This window comes from Babylonia areolata, chromosome 9 (assembly GCF_041734735.1).
Source record: "Babylonia areolata isolate BAREFJ2019XMU chromosome 9, ASM4173473v1, whole genome shotgun sequence".
Classification (NCBI taxonomy): domain Eukaryota; kingdom Metazoa; phylum Mollusca; class Gastropoda; order Neogastropoda; family Buccinidae; genus Babylonia; species Babylonia areolata.
In genome coordinates this window covers 42,295,220-42,318,953 of record NC_134884.1, presented here as the reverse complement: position 1 = coordinate 42,318,953, position 23,734 = coordinate 42,295,220, and the positions used below count along the sequence as shown (strand labels likewise).

The 23,734-nt window shown below is 41.7% G+C and overlaps 1 protein-coding gene across 4 annotated transcripts in view; it reads left to right on the top strand.

Annotated features, from left to right (window-relative positions):
• LOC143285474 (ras-related protein Rab-35-like) overlaps positions 1-23,734 on the top strand; it is a 53,875-nt gene that overhangs the window by 18,810 nt on the left and 11,331 nt on the right. For 3 of the 4 annotated variants that reach the window (XM_076592783.1, XM_076592785.1, XM_076592784.1), the window contains exon 2: positions 20,676-20,862. In XM_076592783.1, the coding sequence (XP_076448898.1) occupies positions 20,676-20,862 (187 nt within the window). Of the gene's footprint in view, positions 1-10,359; positions 11,889-20,675; positions 20,863-23,734 lie in introns of those variants that run through there. The other variant, XM_076592782.1, reaches the window with a different exon arrangement.

Sequence of the window (23,734 nt, the reverse complement as noted above, 5' to 3'; positions counted from 1 at the left end):
TAATCAAAGTTTTGAGGCTCAAAGACTGTAAGTATAAATTAGAGTTATTAGTGTTGATTAATCAGTTGATGACCCACTGCACAACAGGTATCCATGTGATAAAACTTATGTGTAAAACCAAAATTTTACAAAATACATTACTCAGACCTGAACAGTTTCATTGGCCAATCAGTGCATGCACCAAGGCCTCAGTTGTACTGAATCAGTCTTGCGAGTCGGCCTACATCTACATTTAGAAAGTTCTACATTCTCTGCTGTACCTAATTGGGCTAATGTCTGTTCTACACATTCTTCCCAGCAAAGCTGAGTAGAACTATTAATGTGTGCATATAATATATATATATATATATATATATAGAGAGAGAGAGAGAGAGAGAGAGAGATTTATGCAGAATAGATAGTGGTGTTTTCACATTCACATACAAATAATATGGAATCTTGCATTCAAATGATAACCAAATGATAGTAAAATAATGCAGTGCATTGCAGCATGCTGTGGCACATTATAATTACCATCAACAGGAGCTAACATGGTTTTTGCACTCAGCACTCATTATTGTCATTGCACACAGTTTGTATACATATACGCATTGACCCAGTCACTCACACACATCTCTAGTTCTGTCTTTGTCTCCCTCTCCCTCTCTCTCTCTCTCTGAATCTGAGTCCTGCCTTCTCTCTCTCAATTACTTGCTCACTGAACACATACACCCCCCCCCCCCCCCGCACCCCCCCCCCCCCCACACACACACACACACATTAATACACCCTTTCCCCCACACATAGTTTACACACACACACTTGAATCACTTTTTCCCCTTTTTGGGGGGTTCTTCAAACAACAACACAGTAGAACTAGAAGTATTGTTTCAGAAATATGGATCATCTTACTCTCAACATTTTTTCATGAATCAGTTGCTTAAATTCAGTGCATGCTATGATTTATCATTCATCTTAAATTATTGTATCCTTGCAGTTTGTTGTTTACTCATCAATATATTTGTAACTAGAGAAGTGGATATTGCTTTCTGAATTTTATTGAGATTAATATCAGTTGCAAGTGGTTTACTCAGCAGTACCTGTCAGCTTTCTAAATATTGAAAAAATTATGTCAGCAGAGCTGTCTATGAATAGGAGACCATTTTCTCCCAAGGCTCCCTGCCTAACTGATCAACCAGTCTCTAAGTTTCACTGTCAACTGAGCCTTACCAAGAAGGTATATTAAACTCTGCTCTATTTATAACTTCAGCTAAGACCGGTCCATTGCTTACCTATTGCAGGGAAACAACATTCTTTGTACAGTGAATAAGGGTTCTATTGAGCACTGTAGTATTATGTATGCGGTCATTAAATGTTTTTAAATGATATTCTTATCATAAAATATAATTGTCAGCAAACAAGCAGAAATAAAGTGGCATTGTTTACCAAGGCAAACCTGTAGAAAAGGTATTTTATCTACTGAGAAAAGAATATTGAAAAGCACATACTGACATAATCTGACAGTGTTTGACACTGATCTTTCATGAGACAGTATATTATTGATTTTTTAATTATCCTGTTTATGGCACTGATATGGTTGTGTGGTTTTATTTTTTATTTTACAATCACAGATTCTGTTTTTGCAGCTGATGTAATATTTCAGCTTTTCTTACTGCATACAGAGAAGGGATATAGATAGCAGGAGCATAGGTATAATTTCGTCATGCAAACCTGTATCAGAGGGTTATGTGTTTCATAGAGAAGTCTTTTTTGTGTGCTTACCTCAAGCAAAGACTGTATATTTACTGGGTCATTGCCTCAAGACACAAGAAAAGGTTGGGGGAGGAGGATAGTTGGCTGCAGTCAGCCTTGTCACTGACCTTACATAATCATTATATATAAAGTTCTATATATAAGGAAATGTTTGCTGTCAGTTGAGTACTTTTGAACATTGAGTTCCAGCTGTTCTTGATTGTTTGACTCAAGATTTATATCGTGGTACGTGCTGCAGTAGATCAGGTGAAATCTTTATTCTGTGCGGTCCCCCTGTTCTTTTTTTGTTGTCTTTTTGTTTCGAAGGTTGCATGGTTCACTGGTTTTTATTGCAGTTGACATTTGTGTCAGTTTGGGCAAACATTTCAGATTTTATATCTCAGATTCAAAGTGCATGAAACCCTCCCCCCCTCCCCCCCTCTCCTCTCTCTCTCTCTATCTGAGTCTCTGTCTGTCTGCCTGCCTGTCCATTAGTTTGTCTCTTTCTATCTGTTTGACTTATCTCTTTCTCTATCACTCTCTCCCTCCCCTCCCTCTGGACATCCCTCTCTCTTCTTTTTCTTTCTTTCTGTCTTATTCTGTTTATGTCTATCAGACAGTCTCCTTCCCTCTCACCTTCTCTGCATGATTTGCCTAAAAAAAAAAAATTGTCTTGCACAAGTAGACAAATAATTTTTGTAGTCGCGCGCGCATGTTTGTGTGTGTGCCCACGTTAAATTTTATCTGAGTATTCTCTGGCTGTGAGCAATAGCAGATGATTACTACATTTCTCAAGAACTTTGGATACATGATTATTTCCAGTCATAAAACAATACATTTTTTATCTACAACTAGTGCAAGGGTGACCTTTTTATCACTTTAAAGGTGTAACAGTGACCTTCTCACATGCACTTTGCCTTTTGACCTTTAACTGAAGGTGTCTAGAAAACACTATCTAGACTGAAAAGAACATGTTCATTGTTGCCTGTATCATCCATTAAACTGCATTAGCAACAGCAACAGCAAACAGATTCAATTCAAAACCAAACAAGTGTATGACACAGTTGTATACCCTAGTCTGTCAATGTTAGGCATATAAGTATGTATCATTGTATTTTACACAGAAGGCCATTGGTTAGAAATGCAAAATAGCTATATATTTTTTTTTAAGCATTACTAAGGAATGGTGTTTTCTTAACAGAACTTGGGATCCATGATATAAGCTGATGTAAAATGATATGCATGTGTTATCTGCAAGGGTGATTTCTGTTCTCTTTTTGCTTCAGGTGAAGGCATGACTGGGAGTTTGTTTCATGTATTGTGTGTTTTGATGTTTAACTCTCTCCATACGAACGGCGAAAGAGACGACGTTAACAGCGTTTCACCCCAATTACCACCATCAAAATATTGCAAGCGGAAGGCTCTTATACTGAAGAGGTGAATGTTGACAAAGATACCACAATTCTGACGACGGAAGCTAAAGGTTGGGTCATTCAGACACCCACTGGACATCTGAGGGGTCTGTGTAGAGGAGAAGAGAGAACTGGCCGTACTGAGTGAGTTAATGGAAAGCGTTTACAAAAAGAAAGGAAGCAGAAAATAACATTTTCATTGCTACTTTTAATCAGCAGATAAACTGCATTGGTGTCAAGTCCACAGTGAACACTGTGAGATTAAAAACATGTATGTGGGACAAGTTTATGGTATTAATGTCACACAACACAAATGTGGAAGTGCTCTTGTCTGTGGGCTTCAGCTTGTTCAAGCCTGTGTGATTATGCTTCTTATTGAACTGTTTTATTGCAAACTATGATTTATTTTAATTTTTACAGTTTTGATATGGTGATATAATTGTAATGTGTTGCTGACAAATGGTGTGACTCTCAGCAGAGGCTGGACACTCAAGCCAGAAATACTCACATGTCAACAGTCTTCCTCTTCCTGTCATTCTGTTGTGATCTGTCTCCATCTATTTCTGCCTCTCCCACTCTCTTTCTCTCTCATTCTTTCTCACATACACATGCATGGATGCATATAACTGCTCTCTCAGTCTCCAAATAAATGCCTGTCAGTGTCACTAGTGTCAATGTGACTGTAAAATCTTGGTTGTGTATCTCCCAGTTAACCAACATCATCTATTTTTTTCTTCTTAGTCTGACTCTTTTGTCTGTCTCTCATTTGCTGTATATTGTTTTGTACATAAAAGGTATTGTATTTTGTTGTATGAATTCACATTAAATTGTCGCAACAGAGTTTTCTCCATAAGAAACTGGGATTGCTGTCCTCAAAGAGGGCACTCATTCAATTACCAAACAAAGACTTTTTTGTTTGAAGAATTGGGCTGCAACAACTCTGTTGTTCCCATGGGTTTCTTTATGTGGAATAAATATGTTGTACACACCCTAAACGCTTCATTTGAAAGACTGACACCCAGACCATCACTGAGGGTCTTCTGTCACACACACACACACACACACACACAGAGAGAGAGAGAGAGAGAGAGAGAGAGAGACAGCCATATAACCTAATGTGGATGTTGTTGCTGGATTTACAAAAGAACGATTGTCATTAACAGTTCAATGAAAGTAGCTGTAGATAGCAAGTCTGGACACCAGATGTTAAGAATTTCCCATATTTTTTTTATCATTCCATTCTTCATTGTAAAACAAAAATTACATATTTGCAAGTCAAATTCCAAGAGTTTCTCACTTCTGCAATGTTAGTTCACTTGTTTGAAATCTGATGTATTCTAGAAATTTGGTATTTTAAAAAAATGAATAAATAAAAGAAAAAAGAAAAAGAAGAAAACAGTGCATATGTGGTACAGTCATTCAGCGGTAAATATCTTTAGTGTAACTGGGCAAGAGAGTGAAGAAATGAGAAAGAGTGGTAAGTACAGTTTGTATGTATACCTGTTGAACTTGTAAGACAGGCTACTGGTCCATATGTGGGGGTTTGAATTCACGACAAAAGGTGCTCAGAGGGTTCACTTCCATACTTTTATTGCGTGAGTACCAGGTTGAGTTCTGGTTTATGACTGGAGGTCGGTGCTACTTATGTTGTGGGAAAGAGCGCTGTTGCTGGTGTTTGTGGTTTGTGGTGGGACGTGGAAGCCTTTCTGTTTTCCTTCTCAGTCTTTGTCCTTTGTCTCCCTCCCTCTACACCCCTACCCCCACCCCCTCTCTCTCTCCCTCATTCTCTCTCTGTCACTGTCTCTCTCTTTCTCTCTCTCTCTCTCTCTCTCTCTCTGTCTCTCTTGTTAATTGCTTCATTTGTTTTGTTTTGTTCTCTATGTATTTGTTGAGTGTGTATCCATTCAGATTCTCTCTCTCCCTCCTCCTCTTTCAGAAAACAATGAAAACAAAACACAGATCAAGATCCAACACATGCACACAATGCCTGTAGGTATGCAGACACAGAGAAAACAATGGTTACACAGAGTAAACAAAATATTCAATCACAGAATCCATCTCTACTACCCTGCCTCCTGTTCTCCCCCCCCCCACCCCCCCACCTTCCCCCTTACTACTACTCCCCTCCTCTCTCTTGCAGAATTTTTTTTTTTTCTTGGTTTTTTGTTTTGTTATTTTGTTCATTTAATTTAGGGAGTGTTGAAGCTGGGTGTTTTATGACTTGAGGGCTGGATGTAAAATAACAATTGCGCTTTGCTCCACCTTCCACATGAACTTTAAAAAATCATTTCATTTTGTTTCTCTGACACTGTCTCTCTGTATCTCACACTTATGGGTTGGTGGCCTTCAAAAGTAAAATCAGTGTCAGTGCCTATCTGTCTTACACATACACACCCTCGCACATGCACGCACACACACGACCAGAAACATACACAATGATTTATGCTTCGGTCCCATTAACTACTACAATATCCTTGCCAGTGTGAATACTCATACAAATGATTTATACTTCCATCCCATTAACTAGGCAAAACGTGGCAAGCAAAATGCAGTCAGCTGGTGCCAGTCACAGATGTTTAGCTCTCTCTCTTTCTCTCTCATCATCATCATCATCATCATCATCTCTTTATCTCCTGTCTCTCCATCTCTCTCTCTCTCTCTCTCTCCATCTATCTCGTCTCCATCTCTCGCTCTCTGTCTCTGTCTCTCTCTCCATCTCCTCACACTCTCTCTCTCACAAATCACGCAAGCTGTGGTGGAAAAAGATACTGATGTACAGAGTTACAGGCAAAGGCTGTTGCTGCAAGGAATGGCAATCCCAGACTGTTTAAGACCTATATTCAGTGGAGCTGAAGGACTGACCCGTGCAGTGATGCCCTTGGGGATGGGTTTCATTGGTTCAGAAACAGTATGGCTCAACAGAGGTCGGTGTGTGTAAAAAAGGCTCATCAAAGGTTGGTGTGTGTAATTAAAAAAGTGGCTCATCAGAGGTCGGTGTGTGTGTGTGTGTGAGTTCAAATGAGAATGTGTGTACCATGTGAGTTTGTATGTGTGTGTGTATGAGAGAGAGAGAGAGAGAGTTCAAATGAGAATGTGTGCACGATGTGAGTTTGTATATGTGTGTGTGTGCTGTGTGTGTGTGTGTGTGCCACGGTGTGTGTGTGTGTGTATGTGTGTGTCACGGTTTGTCTGTGTATGTGTGTGTGCCACGGTGTGTGTGTGTATGTGCGCGCGTGTGTGCCTGTGTATTATGTTTTCAGTTCAGTTCACAGAGAGAGAGAGAGAGAGAGAGATTGTCTTTTAGTCTTATATTTTGTGTATGATATCGTCTACCAAAGTAGGATGGTCACATACATGTTTACGGCACAAGCCAGATCCGTATGAAGAATGCTGACTTCCTATAAGCAATAATATTATTGTGTTGCACAATGAAAAAGTCGAAAACGTGAAGGTTCTTCCTCTCCTTGTCTTTTTCTCTCTGCACACACACACACTAAAACACACACACACACACACACACACACACACACACACACACACTAAAACACACACAAACACGCGCGCGCGCACACACACACACACACACACACACACACACACACACACACACACACACACATTCGACCGGACGCGTTCACGTTATATTCACCCAAACAACTGAACACGCAACACGTACACTCACACCCACGGGCGCACGTCCGACTGGACGAGAAAGGGGACAAACTGACCAACCCCATTCCTCTCCCACCACACCCACAGACGGGCACGTCATCCACAGCATTCATTATGAAAATGTTATGTTACAAATGTGTCATAACATTATTGTGTCGTCTACTTCCACCCCAGCATAGCTAGTACCCCAGCACTCCTCCGATACAACCAAATTCCACAAACAACGCCACACCGTGTCCGCACCCTGTTGCGAATGCTCAGTCTGCCGACAGTATACGCTTCACATGGTGTTTCCTTTAATTTCGTTTTTATTTTATTTTATTTATTTGGGTTTTTTTTAATCGTGTCTGTGTGGAGGATACAGAGATAAGATTACAGCCGGCTCCTGTCACGTGTGTGCCTGTGTTAATGTATGTAGTGTTCGGGTGCCAGCGACGACAGTGGTTGTTCCAGACTGCTCTTGACTTGGATTCCTGTCGCTGGTGTTGTTTGGGACGAGCGGCTTTGTCCCGTCAGAAACAGTTCAGGCAGTTTTGGAGTCAGTCTGCTGGTGTTTTGTTGTTGTTGTTTTTTTCTCGGGTTTTACATCTCACTTCATTGGCGGAGCTGAATTGGCGTGGGAATCGTTTGCAGCGTTCTTGTCGGATATTTTTCACTTGTCGTTTTATCTTTTTCGTGGTGTGTCTGGTGTTGTTATAACTGTCAACGTTAGGGTGACCGTGTCCGTTGGGTTGAGTGTGTCTGGGTCTCAGGGACAGATGGAAGGACGGGTTGTAAAATGCTTGCTGGGTAATAACAGTGAAATTTACGTCTGCATAATATATGAGAGGATCCCCGTTCGTGAGTCATCTTAGGCCGCACGCGCGCACGCGTTTTTATCGCAAGATATTAAAAAATCAGCATTATGTCACATAAATTGTTTTCACAACAGTTCAGCTGGAGCGATCTCTCAAACCTTGCAAACACATTGCGCTGAAAGTGTTACCCACTGCGTCACGTTTACTCACATTTGCGTTTAACGTCGACACCCGCCACAGTTGATATTATAGTCGATGAGGGAAAACTCCCCAGGACACTGCCAGAACCACAACACTTTGACGGGGGTTGGGGGGGGGGGGGGGGGGGGGCAGTGGTTCAGAAAAATCAAATCTTGTTTGGGGTGCCCAAGAATCGAACTCAAGGATTTGCAAATCATGCCGCGAGCTCGGTGCTCAACAAGTCCGATCTTTGTGTGTGTGTGTGTTGTAAGAGCATTATGCATGTGACGTGCTTCACATGCAAACGAGCGCAGTGCACGTGCGCTCTGCGTGAGAGGGGGGGGGGGGGAGGCTCGTTGACAAATTTATTGATTTCCTACAGGCCAGTTATCAAAAGAGTTTGTCGCATCCAGAAGAGCACACGAAAATAACAGAAACAGTGAAAGTTTTATTGGTTTATTTAAGTGTCAAAGAGAGTGGGGGGTGGGGGGGTAGGCAAAATCACGGTATGGATGTACAGGCCTTTCGGCGATGACCACGTGTTGTACATTTTTCATTTTTACAGTCTCCCCCCCACTCCCACCCCCCTCTGTGTGTGTGTGTGTGCGCGCCCCTTCCCCCTCTAGAGTCTATCTCTTTTATGCAAGAAAATATGTCTACATACATTTTGTGAACGTCTCAGTGTGTGTGTGCGCACGTGCACGTGTCGGAGAGGGTCTCCCGGAGGGACATTTTTCATGTGTTTTGGTGCTTTTGGTTTCCACTCCCCACCACCCACCCCCCTCATATATATATTTCCACCACAGGGCATCGGTTTGATCATCGGTAGTCTTGATTCATGTGATATGAACAAATGGTTAGGTCAATAAACCATTAGATTTTGTCTTGTCTTGTCTTGTCTAATGCAAGAAACCGCCTCTGACACTGCTCGAAGCACACAAGTTTTGAAATTGAAACACGCAGAGGTTTAACACAGCAGGTTTGCCACAGAACGGAAGTGGCATATTGTGGAGAAGTGTAGGGGATGGGAGGGGGCGGAGAGAGACATTTCATCTCAGTGGGTTGGGGTCGAGGGATTGTAATTCGTAGCATACATGATTCCTTTCCTTCAGCTACATTACAGAACAATGCTGACTTTGTGTCAACATGGGGGCAGTCGACAGACATTCTTGAGGTGCACCGTGCGTGCTTTAGCCTAACGTGTGGGGGAACCAATCCCCACTTGTACACACTGACCTCCGTACTGTTAACAGTTGCGGGTTTTTTTTTCCCCCCTTCTGGTTTTTTTTTTTTTTTTTTTTTTTTAGGTCTTCGGAGATTGATTTTATTGTCGCGTGCCCCTCGCCAACAATCCTACCAAACAATGCATGACATGGCAGGCAAAGCTAGGGTAGGGTAGGGTAGGGTACTTAACTGATTGTTTGTTGAGCTGTGTACGTATTTATGTACATACTTGACTGAGTTTCTCTTGTCTGTGCCAAGCGCCTCTCTCTCTCTCTCTCTCTCTCTCTGTCTTGTATCCGTATCGCAGTCTGAGTGTGTGTCAGCTTCTCTTCCCGTCTCTGTCTGTCTGTCTCTCTGACTCACCTCCCACCCCTTCCCTGTCCCAGCTGTCCCTCCGTCCCACCTCTCAACTCTCCCACTTTCACAGGCTTGATCAAAATAGTATGTGCTTACGTCCGTTCTTGGTGTGCACGTGCGCACATATGCGCGTGTCAATCCTAGAGAACACATTCGTATAAGATTTTTCTTTTAACTAGGAGGGGAGAGGGATGTGCGATTTAAACTTTGCCACTGTGTGTCTCCACCAAAAATCTGCATTGTGAAGGGCCTGTGGCCGATGTACAGTAAACATTCAGTCCGTGTTCTCTGTTCCCTACTCTCTAATTCTTTCAAAGATACATTCACACACACACACACACAGAGACAGAGACAGACAGACAGACAGACAGACAGAGACAGAGAGAGAATTTGTCCATTACAGAAACTAATAACTTTTGCCCCCCCCCCCCCAAAAAAAAAAAAAACAACAAAAAAAAGGGGGGGAAAGAAAGGGTTTACTGCGTCCTGTCATCTTTTAAATCCGTCATCGTTGTGTAATTATGACAGATGTATCAATGTATCAACAACAGAAAATCGCTCAATGGGAACGGGTGGGATTAACGGAAGGAAAAGAGGAAATAGATGAGGGGGAAATGGTGCAGCATCGCGCAAGTTAGAGAGAGATATTTCAGCCTCTTCATTCGTTTTTCCTGTTCTGTGTGTGTGTGTGTGTGTGTGTGTGCAGTTTAAGCAGTGAGTATCAGGGAGGGAGAAAGTAAACCCTGTGTCAAGGAAGAAACGTTCCTAGCCACACAGACAGCCTGGCAGACAGACTGGGTGACCTGCGAATCTCCTTGATACGTTCTTTCATAGACGCCCGTGTGTCGCACATAACTGGCAGGACTGTGTCATTTGACAGCCCCCTTTTGTGTGTCACCACACAGAATGGATGACGTTACATCAACACCAACCAAAACACCTCTCTCTCTTTCCCCGCACTATGTAAGCCTCACAGAATGTGTGTGTTAGAGCGTGTGAACGTGTGCATATATATTTAGGGGGGTGTCGTATCTTCGAGCTAGCTGGTTGGGGTCACTGGTGTGCATCAGAACCGCTTTGCTTTGGAACAAAGGAGGGCGGAGTTGTGAAAAAGAGGAAAGCGGACTGGGGAGTGTGAGATGTGGTGGATATGATGACTCTGTCAGTCTCAGTGCGCTGACACCTGTGATTCACAAGGACTTTGGGAGTCAGTTGGCCAGGTGAATGTCAGCTGTGTGACCTCCCACCGAATTGCTGAGCCTGAAACTGCTTTTCACTGTGTGTGGGGTGTTTTTGTTGTGCCAGAAGTCCTGTTTTCGACCGGAGTTCGAGGGAGCCCTACACGTCGATATTTCTTACTCTTCCTTGGGCATTTATTGTTGCTGGAGTGCTGTTGGAAAAGTGTGAATGAAATATTCGGGCTTGGAATGTTGTAGTTGGCTGTGAATGCACGTCGTTCAGTGAGTGCGTTGTTGAAGGTGTTTTGATTTTTTTTCATGGTTTTGGAGTTGTTTTATTTCAGTTTCTTTACCACCAGTAACTGAGCATTACTCGTTTATTGTGCAGAAGACAGTGTGGACATATTTCGTTTTCAACACATATTTCCAACCTTGACTGTTTGCTTTTTTAACATCGACAATTGGATGATTTATTTGCTTGTGAGCGTCATTGAAGTGGGTTGTGTTTTAAAACCGAAGTATCCCCTATTCAGAAAAATGTTTCTTTTCTCACACCCTGACACGATGGCAAGACGATAATTAGAACTGGAATAAATCGCATACGTCCATGTGTATTGAAATAAGACGACCGAGTTTTGCCACAAAGTATCAGTGCAATTATCACGGTCAAGGCACTAAAAACCCGTTGATTACTGACGACTTTGATGGAAATTGTGCCTAATACTTTTTTTTACATGAGGCTGCTTCACGAAGTGTAAAAAAAACCACAACACACACACACACACACACACACACACACACACACACACACACACACACACACACACACACACACGCACGCACGCACGCACGCACGCACACCATTATTGCATTGTTTGGAACGATCATTAGGTAAAGTTTCATTGCTGCTGGCACAGTTCTTTAGTCGCTATTACCTTTTTTTTTTTAATGGTTGCGGCATCATCACACAAAACAGTCGGCCTACATATATACCAAGTGCATAATTCACTGCTGTGTCTGCAAAATAGTGCACTGTCAGGTTCGCGAGGTATGTGACTTCAGCTCTTTCAGTGCAGTTGTCAGGATCGAAGTGGCATCAACTGTGTACATCACAAGAGTGCGTATTTAGTTGTCAAGAAATAAGTTCTGGGCATCAGCATGCCTCGATTTAAGCTGCCGAAAAGAAAGAAAGGCAAGGAGAGAGCGAACGGCCGCAGTGCCAGTATGGACTGTGGGCTGGAAGGTGGAAGGGACGGGAGGACCACACAGCCAGGGAAGCTGGAGAACCGAAGTGCCAGTCTGGGTTGTCTGGAGGATGACGAGGAGTCTTTGCCACCGTAAGTCAGACACACTTCCTCTGCAGCTTCACGTTGCCTTTCATATTTGATTATTTTTGTACTGTATTACAAATATGTACCAACCTGTGTGGTGTATGTGTGTGTGTGTGCGCGCGCGCGCGCGCGTGAGACACGGACAGAGGAAGAGAGAGAGAGTGAGAGAAAGTTTGGAGGTACAGGAGTTGCAACTGAATGAATGAAAAAAACAAAAACAAACCAGGATCGACATTACTGTTCAGAAGTCATTGTTGAGTTGGCATATAAGAAGTCATTGTTCATGTTGGAATGCAGACTGTTTCTATAACGACCTTGACCTTTGCTCAGATAGTTATGTTTCAAAACTTTCGCTGTTGCATGTTTGCAAATCGAATTTCATCAAATTGAAACAAACGACCTTTGAGAATTAAGGATAAATACACAAATAAGTCAACACGGTAGTTAAGTAAATATGTAAGTAATAAAGATTTTCACGATTTTGTGACGCAACAAAGATCGTGGTAAAGTGATCGGTTACACAGACAGAAAACAGAAAAAGTAAATCGAGCAGTGGATGGAATATGGACGGTTCGCCTGTCACTGTGCAGACATACATTTTATCGGGCACATATTACTTGAAGTAGCAGAACATCCTCAACCCAAACAAGTTGTGGCAGAGAAATAGAGCAGGAAGAACTAAGGCGGTAGAAACAGAAGAACCATATCGTTAATGGAAACAGAAGGCTCACAAATGAAAAGAGAGTAGGTCGACAGAGAAAGGTGGGGAGAGAGTTTGGAGACAAACAGAAAGGAGAGAAAATCGGAGGAGAGTGGAGGGTAGAAAGCAGCGAAATTTATAGGACAGTTGACATCATTTGACTCCCTTTTATTCTCTCTCTCTCTCTCTCTCTCTCTCTCTCTCTCTCTCTACTGCTTCTTTTTTTTCCTGTTTTCCACCCTACCCCCCTCCCTCTTGTGTTTGAGCGAGGGCATGGTGATAGACGCTTTTATCTTATCATTCTACCCTCACCAAAGCATCGACGTTCTCACCTACTGACTCATTTTCGAATTCTATGTGTGTCCCCTATTCAAGGTGAACAAACTGCAGAACGTGGTATACTCACTTGTGTTTCGAGTCCAGGGAATACTAACAGGATCATTGCACAGCATTAAAACAAGTATCAGAATTCTTTGCTTGTGTCCTTGGTGCACTTCTATTCGTTGAAAAGGGAGGTGTGTGTGTGTGTGTGTGTTGGGGGCGGGGGTTAGAATAGAATTTGGCGGGTGGGGTGGTGCATCGTGAAACTGTTGCTGATAACTCAAAAGTCTTTCAACGGCTCTTTGCCCCTATACACAAGAGAGCTTCGCAACGGTATTCCAGATACCGGTGAGGACTATACAGCGAATCCCTTGTGAAATGTCACGTTAAAAACATTTTAAAAGCAACTGCGCAGGACGTGCTGGATGCGTTTGGCTTTGGTCTTTCTTTCCCTCTTCTTCAAACAACATAGGATTGTCTAACATATTTTGTCCAAGGTTGGTTTAAAAAAAAAAAAATCGTTGGTGTTGTTCATTCTCCGTGCTTTGTGTAAACGTTGTACGCTGTGTGACATTTGAGTCACACACACACACACACACACACACACACGGCGGCGACCGCACTCGCGCTCCCCCTTCTGCACACACATCACATTCACAACTAACTATTCAGTCTGGATGGAAGCACGTTCTTAAATGGTATGGAGGGGAGGTTGATTGTAGTAATGTGTAAAGAAATATCTTTTCAGACCTGTCCAGACGGACTCTGTAGGGACTGGATGTGTGGGAGAGAGTATGGCAGAGAGTTCTGAAGCTAATAGCTGTTGAGAAAGAGGCAGCTCGTTGGCCATGCTGTTTGCATGTGAAAGAAGGAAGCTGAAAGAGCCTGATGTCAGCAAGGGATCGAAGGGTCCTGGAGAGAATGTACACACCTGGAGAAGTCGAAGAAGGTGGTCTTTCAGCCAACCAAGTTCACGTGCGCACATTGTCTCCAGCCTCACTCTGCACACACCTTTCCTTCTCCCTCACACACACGCGCGCGCGCTCTCTCTGTCTCTCGCTGTCAATTTCGATCTCTCCCCAAGCTCTCACCACACACCGGACGATAAAGACCGGTGCTGTCATTTTGCATATCATCATCCAGCAATCGGATCTGTGTGGACCGAGAACAGACAGACAGCACACTCACATAGACAGCAGTCGGTCCACACAGTGAGGGAGATCTTTAATAATAACACGCCTTCGGCACTGAGCGGTGACAGCACGTGCGGCTCTTGTTGGGTTCAGACCATGCGTGCATGAAGAGATTACCAAAAAAATATAAAATAAAAAACTGAAAAAGGCTCCAGGGACGGTCACCAATCCAGAGAGAAGATTGCCGATTGTTAGGAACCAGTTTTGACAGTATCTGTTCCTGTTGTCTGAAGAGTTCCATTGACTGTCTTGCGCCTTGGTGGTGTGGTCGTCCGAGCAACACGGTGCCAGTCTTGTTTGTGTGTGTGTGTGTGTGTGTGTGTGTGTGTTTAATTATATATATATATATGTTTCTTTTATATATTGTTATGTTCGGCTCTCATATTAGCACGTTAGGTCAGTGCATCAGGGAGGTCTGTGCATCAAGCATCTGCTTACCCTCCCCTTTTCCTTCTTATTTTTATTTATTTATTTGTGAAGCAGATGTGTAGTGTATATGGATCAGTCTGCATGTTTTGATACCTCCTTGAAACAGTATCTGAAGTGGAAACTTTGTTTTGCTTTAGGTATGGGTGTTTTTTTTTGTGTTTTTTTTGTTTTGTTTTGTTTTGTTTTTGTTTTTTTGTTGGTTTTGTTTTGGTTTTTTTTAGATCATGTAAATTGTATTTTCCCATTGCCTTTGAAAGTGAAAAGTTGTACACTTTTTTTTACATCAAAAGGATGGTACATTTCATTTTGGCTCTATACAGTGAAGTGAGGATTTATAAACAGCATGGGTTCTTTCATACTAATAGTAATAAAGGATATTGACTTGTGTGGGTGATCTTGACATCCAGTTTGGCTGTCATCTCTGATAACAAGAGTGGGAACAACTTCTCCATGGGAGAATCAGTGAAGGTTAGTTTGAATATATAACATTGGATGAAATGGGATTCTTAGCAGCTTAATTTTCTCTTAGAAAGAATTGAACCTTATTATGCTGGTACAACAACAAACTCCATTTCCCCCACAAATGTTGCTGTTGGCATTCATTTACATGATGAAGGGGGACAGAAAAAAAGGTTTGAATGAATGCAATCCACCCCAAACAATCTAGAACATCCCTGCTTTACCTAAGTCTCCCCAAACCTGAAATCATCAGAAACAAGTCAAAACCTCAAAAAACCTTGACATAGCACAACACAGTAGAAATACAATAGAATACACAAAAGATGATCACACAGGGAATTTTTCGGTGACACATATTCATCCAGCCTCAGCATGAAAATACCCAGCCTTGCACAAACCTCTTTCAGCCCACTTTTGTCTGCAGAGAGATTACCTTTCCTTACTTCCTGTCACAGTTTTTCTTGGTAACATTTCTTTTCTCTCCCTGTTTCTGTTTCTTGGTTATATTTCTTTCCTCACCTTATTTTCATTTTCCTTGTTAAAATTCTATTACCTGGGAGAACAGAAACCACAGACCATCCGTTCATCTTGCATCAAAGTGGACTGTGTGCATGTCTTGTTGATGTTGGGTGACAGTAACAGAACAAGTGTTGTGATTGTGTCATATGTGTTTTTTATGCCTGCAAAGATGGAAAATCATGTCAGGGCTGTTTCTCAGAATGCACTGTCCATGTATGGATGTACTGCATTGCATTAAGAACAATCCCCATGATGAGTGATTGAACACCTCATGCAAGCACAGTTTTAAGTATCGTTGCAGATGTTGCTCCACCTTTTCATTTTAGACATTGAATTGCAAAGTAAGTACTTAGAGCTTGCTTCTGCATGTATTACTAGTGAGCTGTTAAAAAAATCATTATTATTATTCCTATAATGAAATAAATCCCAGCCAGACTGTTAGCATACATCAGAACTGTGTGTCAGGAAACTGAACAAGACTGTCACATGAGAGACATGTTTTATGAAGCAGGTGAGACTTGAACCTGTGATATACATCTTCTTGCCCATACCATAGCATGCTGTGCTTGGGGTAGGAGGATAGTCAGGACTGAAAAATCCCCAAATCATATTTACAACACATTTCTGAAAGGGATCAGACCCATGGATCTGTCACTGGTCTGTGATGGTAACAGCTGTGCCACAGTGATTGCTGAACAAGAATTAACTTTTTTTAAATTATTTTTCTTTTCTTTTCTGCAGAATCTGTTGTGCTCATTCTCACAAGCTGTGAACTCCATCCTGGACAACCAGACAGTATTTTCATCCATTCAAATCAAGCTGTGAAAGCGAAAAAGTGGAAAGACTACAGTGGTTATTTCTTTTCTTTGTGTTTGGCAGTGTCATATAACCATGATTCTTTTTTTTCTGATGAAGTGACCTCGTTTCTGTATCAGGGATTACCATAGTTGAGATGATTAAAAATTCATGGGTTTCTCCAAAGGAAACAATTCACCAACAAGCAGGATTTTCCCATGAATGCAGTGAGTGCTATAGCTTCACATCTTTTCATTTCCTTATGTGATACCAGAGCTTGTGGTTGTGTTCACATTTCTGTGTTGACTGTATTATACTACAGCAGCTGAACCAAGTTTTGGAGACAGACCAAGTTATAAGAACAGAAAATTTCATGCTCTCTTTGTTAAATCAGAGTTGCAAAGACCCAGACTTCACTGAGGGCCTGGCCAACCCATTGGATTTACATGCAGGACAGGCACCTGCAGAACTGATTTAATTGTAGGACAGGCACTTGCAGGATTTTTTCAACAATCAGTCTATCTTTGTTTTGGATCAGTGTGTGTCTAACTCTTCCCTAATAGGTCTCTTTTAACTCACAGCTCACATCATTCAGTTGATGCCAGTTGTTATTTCTGGTCTTCATATTCAGTTTTAAGATAGAATACGTTTTGAAGAGAGAAAGACACACACACACACACACACACACACACACACACACAGAGAACACACAGCTCACAGAATCAGCTACAGAGCCAGCATGTTCGCCTGAGGGCAGTGTTAACTGGCTGGCATTGACCCTTCACCTTTCCCATGACCCGGTCAGGTCAGATTGCCTTCAGTTAAACTTTGCAGCAGCAGCTGACATCCGTTAATTATAGCAATTCTTCCTGGAGAGATGGAGAAGAAAAGAAGTGTGTGTGTTTGTGTGTAAAGGGACATGGAAGTGTTGTGTCCCCATTTGGGAAAATTTTTTTTATTTTTTATTTTTAATAAAATTCATCCTGCCCTTTCCAATAACCTTGAAGTTTTGGCAGATTGGGTGTAGAGTTTCACTTCACATTATCTGATCTAATCTATAATTATGCAGTGGCACCTGTCAGTATGAGGAAACTGAAATAAAAATCAAGACTTTGAGACAGTTTGATACAGATGAGTAGAGCACACATTCATTTTCCACACCATAATGAGAGCCAAGGGCACTAGAGATGAGAGGTACTCTCAGGCTGTCTAAAAGCAGATGTGCACAGAATGAACCACTTGCACCTGGGGTCAGAGGGTAGCCTGCCAGTTGATTGGGGGTGGGGGGCAGCTTATTGTGCTTCCTGCTGAGGCTGGCTGTCATGTCATCAGACCTACCTGGTCTGCTTCTTCTCCTGTGTCATTGTTGATTCAGCACACACCATTGACCTTCTCCCTGCTTCTGGAGGTCACTGGCACAAACCCAGTGGTGGAAGAGTTTCTGAGAGATTGTCAGAGTTAAAAACCAAAGCCTGTCTTCATCAGTTAAGATTTAAAACAAACAAACAAAAAATCATGTGACTAGCTTATGACCTTCACTATCCATAGCCATTGTAAGCAAGGACATGTATGTGTACATGTTTGTCTTTACATTTGTTTTGTTTGTATGATTTCAGTCTATGTTGGGATAATTCTCCACATCCACTGATTTTTTTTCTTATCCTATTCTTAGCTCTTGTAATAAGTTTTGTACTAGTCAAAATTACAGTTTCATAAAATTGCGGACAAAATCTTTATTACAGTAAGCAAGAATGCACACACACACACACACACAAATTCGGATAAGATGATAAACCTAGTTCCTGTGTGCAGCATGCATTTAGCACACATAAAAGAACCCACGGCAACAAAAGGGTTGCCCCTGGCAAAATTCTGTAGAAAAATCTACTTCAGCTGGAAAATGAATAAAATTACATGCAAGAAAAAAATACAAAAAAAAGGGTGGCGCTGTCATGTAGCGACACACTCTCCCTGGGGAGAGCAGCCGGAATTTCACACAGAGAAATAATACAATACAATGTTGCGTTAATTTTAGGTGTTGATAAAAATACTTTAATGTGCAAGTGAAGTACATTTAACCGTACATTTGTGTAAGTGTGTGATATCTGTGCTCGTGTGTATGTTTGTGTGCATATGCATATGTATGAGCATGTTTGTGTTAGTCACTTAGTGTGCACAAAAATGACGTGTGTGTGTGCAACAAATTGTGAAACTGAAAGCAGGAGAGAAGAAACAGATCAGCAGGAACCATAAAACTTCTGATTTATTCTCAGTTCAATTCTATTCATAAACTAAAGCAAAGGATACAGATTCTGAAAGTACATTATAAGCTCCTATGTTAGCTCTCTTCCTTTTTATCTTCTTCTGGGCTCAGGTTACAAAATGAATAAAAAGGGAAGGATATGAAAATTGAGAAAAACAGGATGCATTATACATGCTCTCATGTGTTACATTCAGATCATTGAAGTTAATCCTTGTGATACTGACTAGTATTGGTCAGGTCATAATGACAGAGAAATATTTTTGAGAAATGGGTATAGATATCAGATATTTGCTGATGCATGATCAGATTCCTGAGAAACGAGTGAAATGACAAACAAGCAGCAGTTACTCTGACTGTTATTGTGATCTCAGTATCTTTGGTCAAGATAAACTAAAAGGCTTTTAATTTTTGGACTTATGCTGCACTCGGATGTCCAATTTCTTTAAAGTCAGTTCTGAGAAATATAACACGGCTGATATCTACAACACTGTTATTTGTTTTTCTTTGTTGCTGTTGTTGTTGTACAATTGTTGTTTGTTTTTCTTTGTCGTTGTTGTTGCTGTTTTTCTGTACTTGAATGAAAAAGAAGAGAGACACATAACTCTGAAAGAAATGAAGAAAACAAAAATTATCAGGACTTCACTTTAAAAAAAAAATTTTTTTAAAGTTTTTATTCCCAACCATTTCCAAGCATTCTCACATGCTTTTCAGCTCACAAGCATGTTACTTTATCACTTTGTGATCTTGGAGAATTTGGAGTGAATGTAAACAGTGGGGAGAAGAGAGTGGGATGGGAGATGTCTGCCTCCAGAAAACAGATGTGGGTTTCCAGTATCATTTTTGTGAAGGCGTATTTTTCCAAATGTACCCTCTGACAAATTAATATCGTGATGGATAATGAGAGTGAAAGTGAAGTTACAAACAATCGTTTCTTTTTCTTTCTTTTTTTTTTCTCTTTTTTTTTTTTTTAAGCATTGGAGAGATCATTGTCTTTAACCAAGGAGTTAGACAGATGAATTACGTGTGCAGATATGCAACACAACAGCACAGAATGCAGTGCCATGAATAACACAAGACAGCTGTTGCAAGCTTAAAGCAAGTTCTTGAAGTTCATATGCATACAAAGGAGGGTCGTTATTTTCAAATGGATTTTACATACCTACACAACACTGTAGACTGGATTTTGAGAACTGTTGGGGGGGAAAAAAAAGATAGAGACTGTTTAGCTTTTTGTCTCTCTCTCATTGGAAGCTAATGTCGTCATCATTGATTCATCACAAAGAGCAAAATAGATGCACATCAGTCAGTTCCCCACAGGACAAAAGTGTGTGTCACAGGACACATCAGGGCAAAAGTGTGTGTCTTGGGTCATGCAGCATGAACATTGATAAAAATTAAAGAAAAGAAAATAAAATAAAAAAACTGGGCAAGTCATATCCAGCACCGAAAGGTTGATATTCAATAAATGTTGGTTGCCATGGTTGAAATTGTATTGTTCTGCCATGAAACTGCATCAGATTTGTTCATTTCAGTGCCATTGGTGTTCTGGGGTTTGTTGAATTCTTCTTCCAGTTCATTCAAGCATCACAGCACAGATGTTCAGGGATGGTACCAACTGTAACTAAAATAGGTTTTTGTTCAGACATAGCAGCATTCCCAGCACTTCAGTATAAACAGTCACAAAGGATGGCAGCAAGTATTTGAGTTTCTGATCAGTTAAAAATGGTGGGGGTCCCAGAGACTCTTACCATCACTGTGACACTACACATTCCAAACACATCTGCATTGCTACACACAAAGCAGGCAGATGTACCTTCTTGTCATAATCATCTAGTTTTCTGGGTCTAGCAGACTAACCTAGGGTCAGACTGAAACAGTTCTACACAATTTTTATGTGTTCATTCTAGAAATTTGTAGAATGTCCCTGGGACATGCAGTGCATCCTGTCCATTTTGAAAGCGACAGGAAGGCATATTTAATTAAATCTATTATCATAAGCCCTGAGGTATAAAATAATTATGTAAAATGAATAATGTTGTTTGATCAACAAGTGCCAAGAAAAAACCCTCTTTCCACATGTCAGAGCTCAGTGGCAACATACTGTATGTGTGCAGATCGTTAAGGATGGCGTCAGGCGTCCCCAACTACAAGGTGATCCTGTGTGGGGAATACGGGGTGGGCAAGAGCTCTATCTTCCGCCGCTTCCTCAACAACACCTTCACCACCGACAACTCCAAGAAGTCCACTGTGGGCCTGGACCAGTGCACCCGCCCCTTTGCCATCGGCAAGAGTGATGTCAAGGTCAGTCATCTGACGGCTGTGACGGCCCAGTGGTTTTAAAGCTTTGGACTTTCAATCTGAGGGTTCTAACTTAAAATCCCAGGCACTTGGTGGGTCAAGATTTCCCAGGTCAACATGTGCAGACCAGCCAGTGCATGAATTACCCCCTTTGTGTTTATATATGCATGCAGAGCATCAGATACACATGTTAAAGATCCGATAATCTAAGTCAGCATTCGGTGGGTTATTGAAACAAGAACGCAGCCAGCAAGCATGCCCCTCAAAAGAGAGTATGGCTGCCTGCATGGAAGAGTAAAAAACATATATTAATGCACATGAAAACCCAAATGGAAGAGTTTCAGTTTTCATGCTGATTGTTTCAGCTTTTAAAGCACATGTATAGGCAAGCAGGTTTGAAAATACACACGTATCACATGCATGAGCATGCTTGTGCACAACAACCCCACCCACCACTCCTTGACACAACACACTCATATACCCACAAACACACAGCTCTTTCAACATGGGGGGAAATCCGGCACCACTGCAGCAAGGACAAGTAATTGGCAATGCTCTTACCAATGGGTTACATAGTTACAAACAGAGAAGAAAAGATGAAGGAAGCTGCCAGGTTTCCCCTTTCCCCCCAGTGACATAACCGCTGACAACAAACACCTTCCTCACAGACTGCTGCTGTCTGCTGATTGATGAGCACAGAACACAGCTGAGCAATGCTGCCCAATCCCTTCCACTTGCCTCAGGATGTTATGTCTGCTGAAGGAGACTGTCAGCAGCAGGTTTCCTCCTGGCAGGGTTTCCTCATGTTTGGCATTGACTGGTCACACTAATCATCTTAGATAATACCTAGCAGGCTGATGGTAGTGGGAAACTTTGTGTGGCTGTGAACACTTGAGGAATATGAAGGATGGCAGCATGCTGTGAAGGGAAAACAAACAAGGTTTGTGATGGCACACAGCTCTTCTTTGGCCTGGCACAGCTCTTGTTTCTGCTGGTTGTTGCCCAGATGAAATGATAACCAGACAGTCTAGGTGAGATATGAATAGACCAACAGGGGAACTGAACAGGTTGGCAGACATGTATGTATATAATGAAAGACAGCAGCAGCAACAACAACAGCAAAGAAATATGTCTGTGAAGCTCAATTAACATTTCACCATTTATATCGGTATTCTCTGCTGGAGTAGATAGGTTCATTATATGCAGGTTTATAGATCTATAGGTACTCAGACAACGAAGCAGTAGACATACCAGCAGGCTTGGCAAAGTGATCATTGGCACATGTGGGTTTGAACCCCTGGTCAGTTCTTTCTCAAAAGGTGAGCTGGCTGTTGCCTTGAGTTTGAAGACTTTGCTAATCAGTCGAGTATCATCCATTTCACAGTAGCATCTTTGAAAGTTGCTTGTGTTTCCTGACCAACACAAGAAGTTTGAAAATGATTCTTTTTGGAAATGAATAAATAAACATAATTCACTGGTATGAGCTGCACAATAAGACACTGCAAGCAAAGCGGAGGCAGTGGCTTAGATCGGTAGCAGCAGCTGCTGTTGGGAAAGAAAAGAAAAATGACAGTATCAGGACCAGTGGGACCCCCATTTCACGGTGGTTGGAGATTAGAGAAGAGAAGAGCTACATGCCCTGACCTGGGTGCCCAGGGGACTTGGGGCAGCATCCCTGCTCTCCATGGGTAGCATTCCTCCTTTTCCATGCAGCTGCTGTTAGCCACAACACTGCAAACAGGGCACTTCTGGAGTAGCCAGCTGGCCGGCAGACCTATCAGTTGGCATGCCAAGGGAGCCCACCCCCTTTGATGAGTTTCACATTCCCACAGAACAGACTGGGGGCATGGGGTGAGAGGGAGGGAGCCTGACTGGGAGAGAAAGACACAGTGGCAGAACTAGAGACAGATTGGGAGAGATATGATTTTGTATGCATGCCATGGGGAGAGATTTTTCTGAACCATAGAATTGTTGCTGTTTTTGGTGTGTGTGTGTGTGTGTGTGTGTGTGTGTGTGTGTTAAAGATATACTCAGTTGAAAAGTTAATTTGTATAATTATACTTTAAGCGGATTTTTAACTTTTATTTTAAACAGCTTAACTGAAATTATATTGTTGCATGTGTATTTTGTATCTGTGTGTGCGTGTGTGTATATGTGCATCTGCACGCATGTGTGGGTGTGCACAAGTTCACTGAATGTGACCCTTTTTTCCCAGTCATTTCCTACTACATATCTTTCATTATATTATGTCTTAAAGTATTATTTGTTTATTAGGTTTTCATTATCACTTTTTTTTTTTTTTTTTTTTTTTTTTTTCTTACACAAAACTAGGATAGATTTTGGTACATGAGCGTTCATCCTCATGAGTCTACCTTTACTGTCTCTCTCCACCCCCCTCCCCCTCCCCCGCCTTTTTTTCCCCAATAAGTGACTTTGCCAACAAGCTCCAAACAAACATTTGGCACATACACCAACACTCTGGACATGGTAGTTGACTGACAAATGTGTATGAGAAACATAAAGTGGTGGCAAGATATTTGAAGAAAGAAAGGAAACAGTGTGCTTTGTAGAGGATGCAGAAATACCAGCTGGAAAGTGGTTCAAGTCATTTGGATTGAAACAGTCAATATTTTTTTCAACCAGTATTCACACATGATGTGAAACTGTTGATTTCTTCCTTATTATCATGTTCACTTTAGTTTCTTAATTCATTCCTCTTTGCACAGGAGTGTCATAAGCATATTGCAGCTTTCCTCTTGGTCATGGGCAGTAAGCTTGGCCTCACATGTTCAGCTGTACATGAAAAAAAAAACTTGTGAAATGATTGAAAATATTAAAGGTATCATAAAATCACCCCTACCCCCAGAATCAGAAT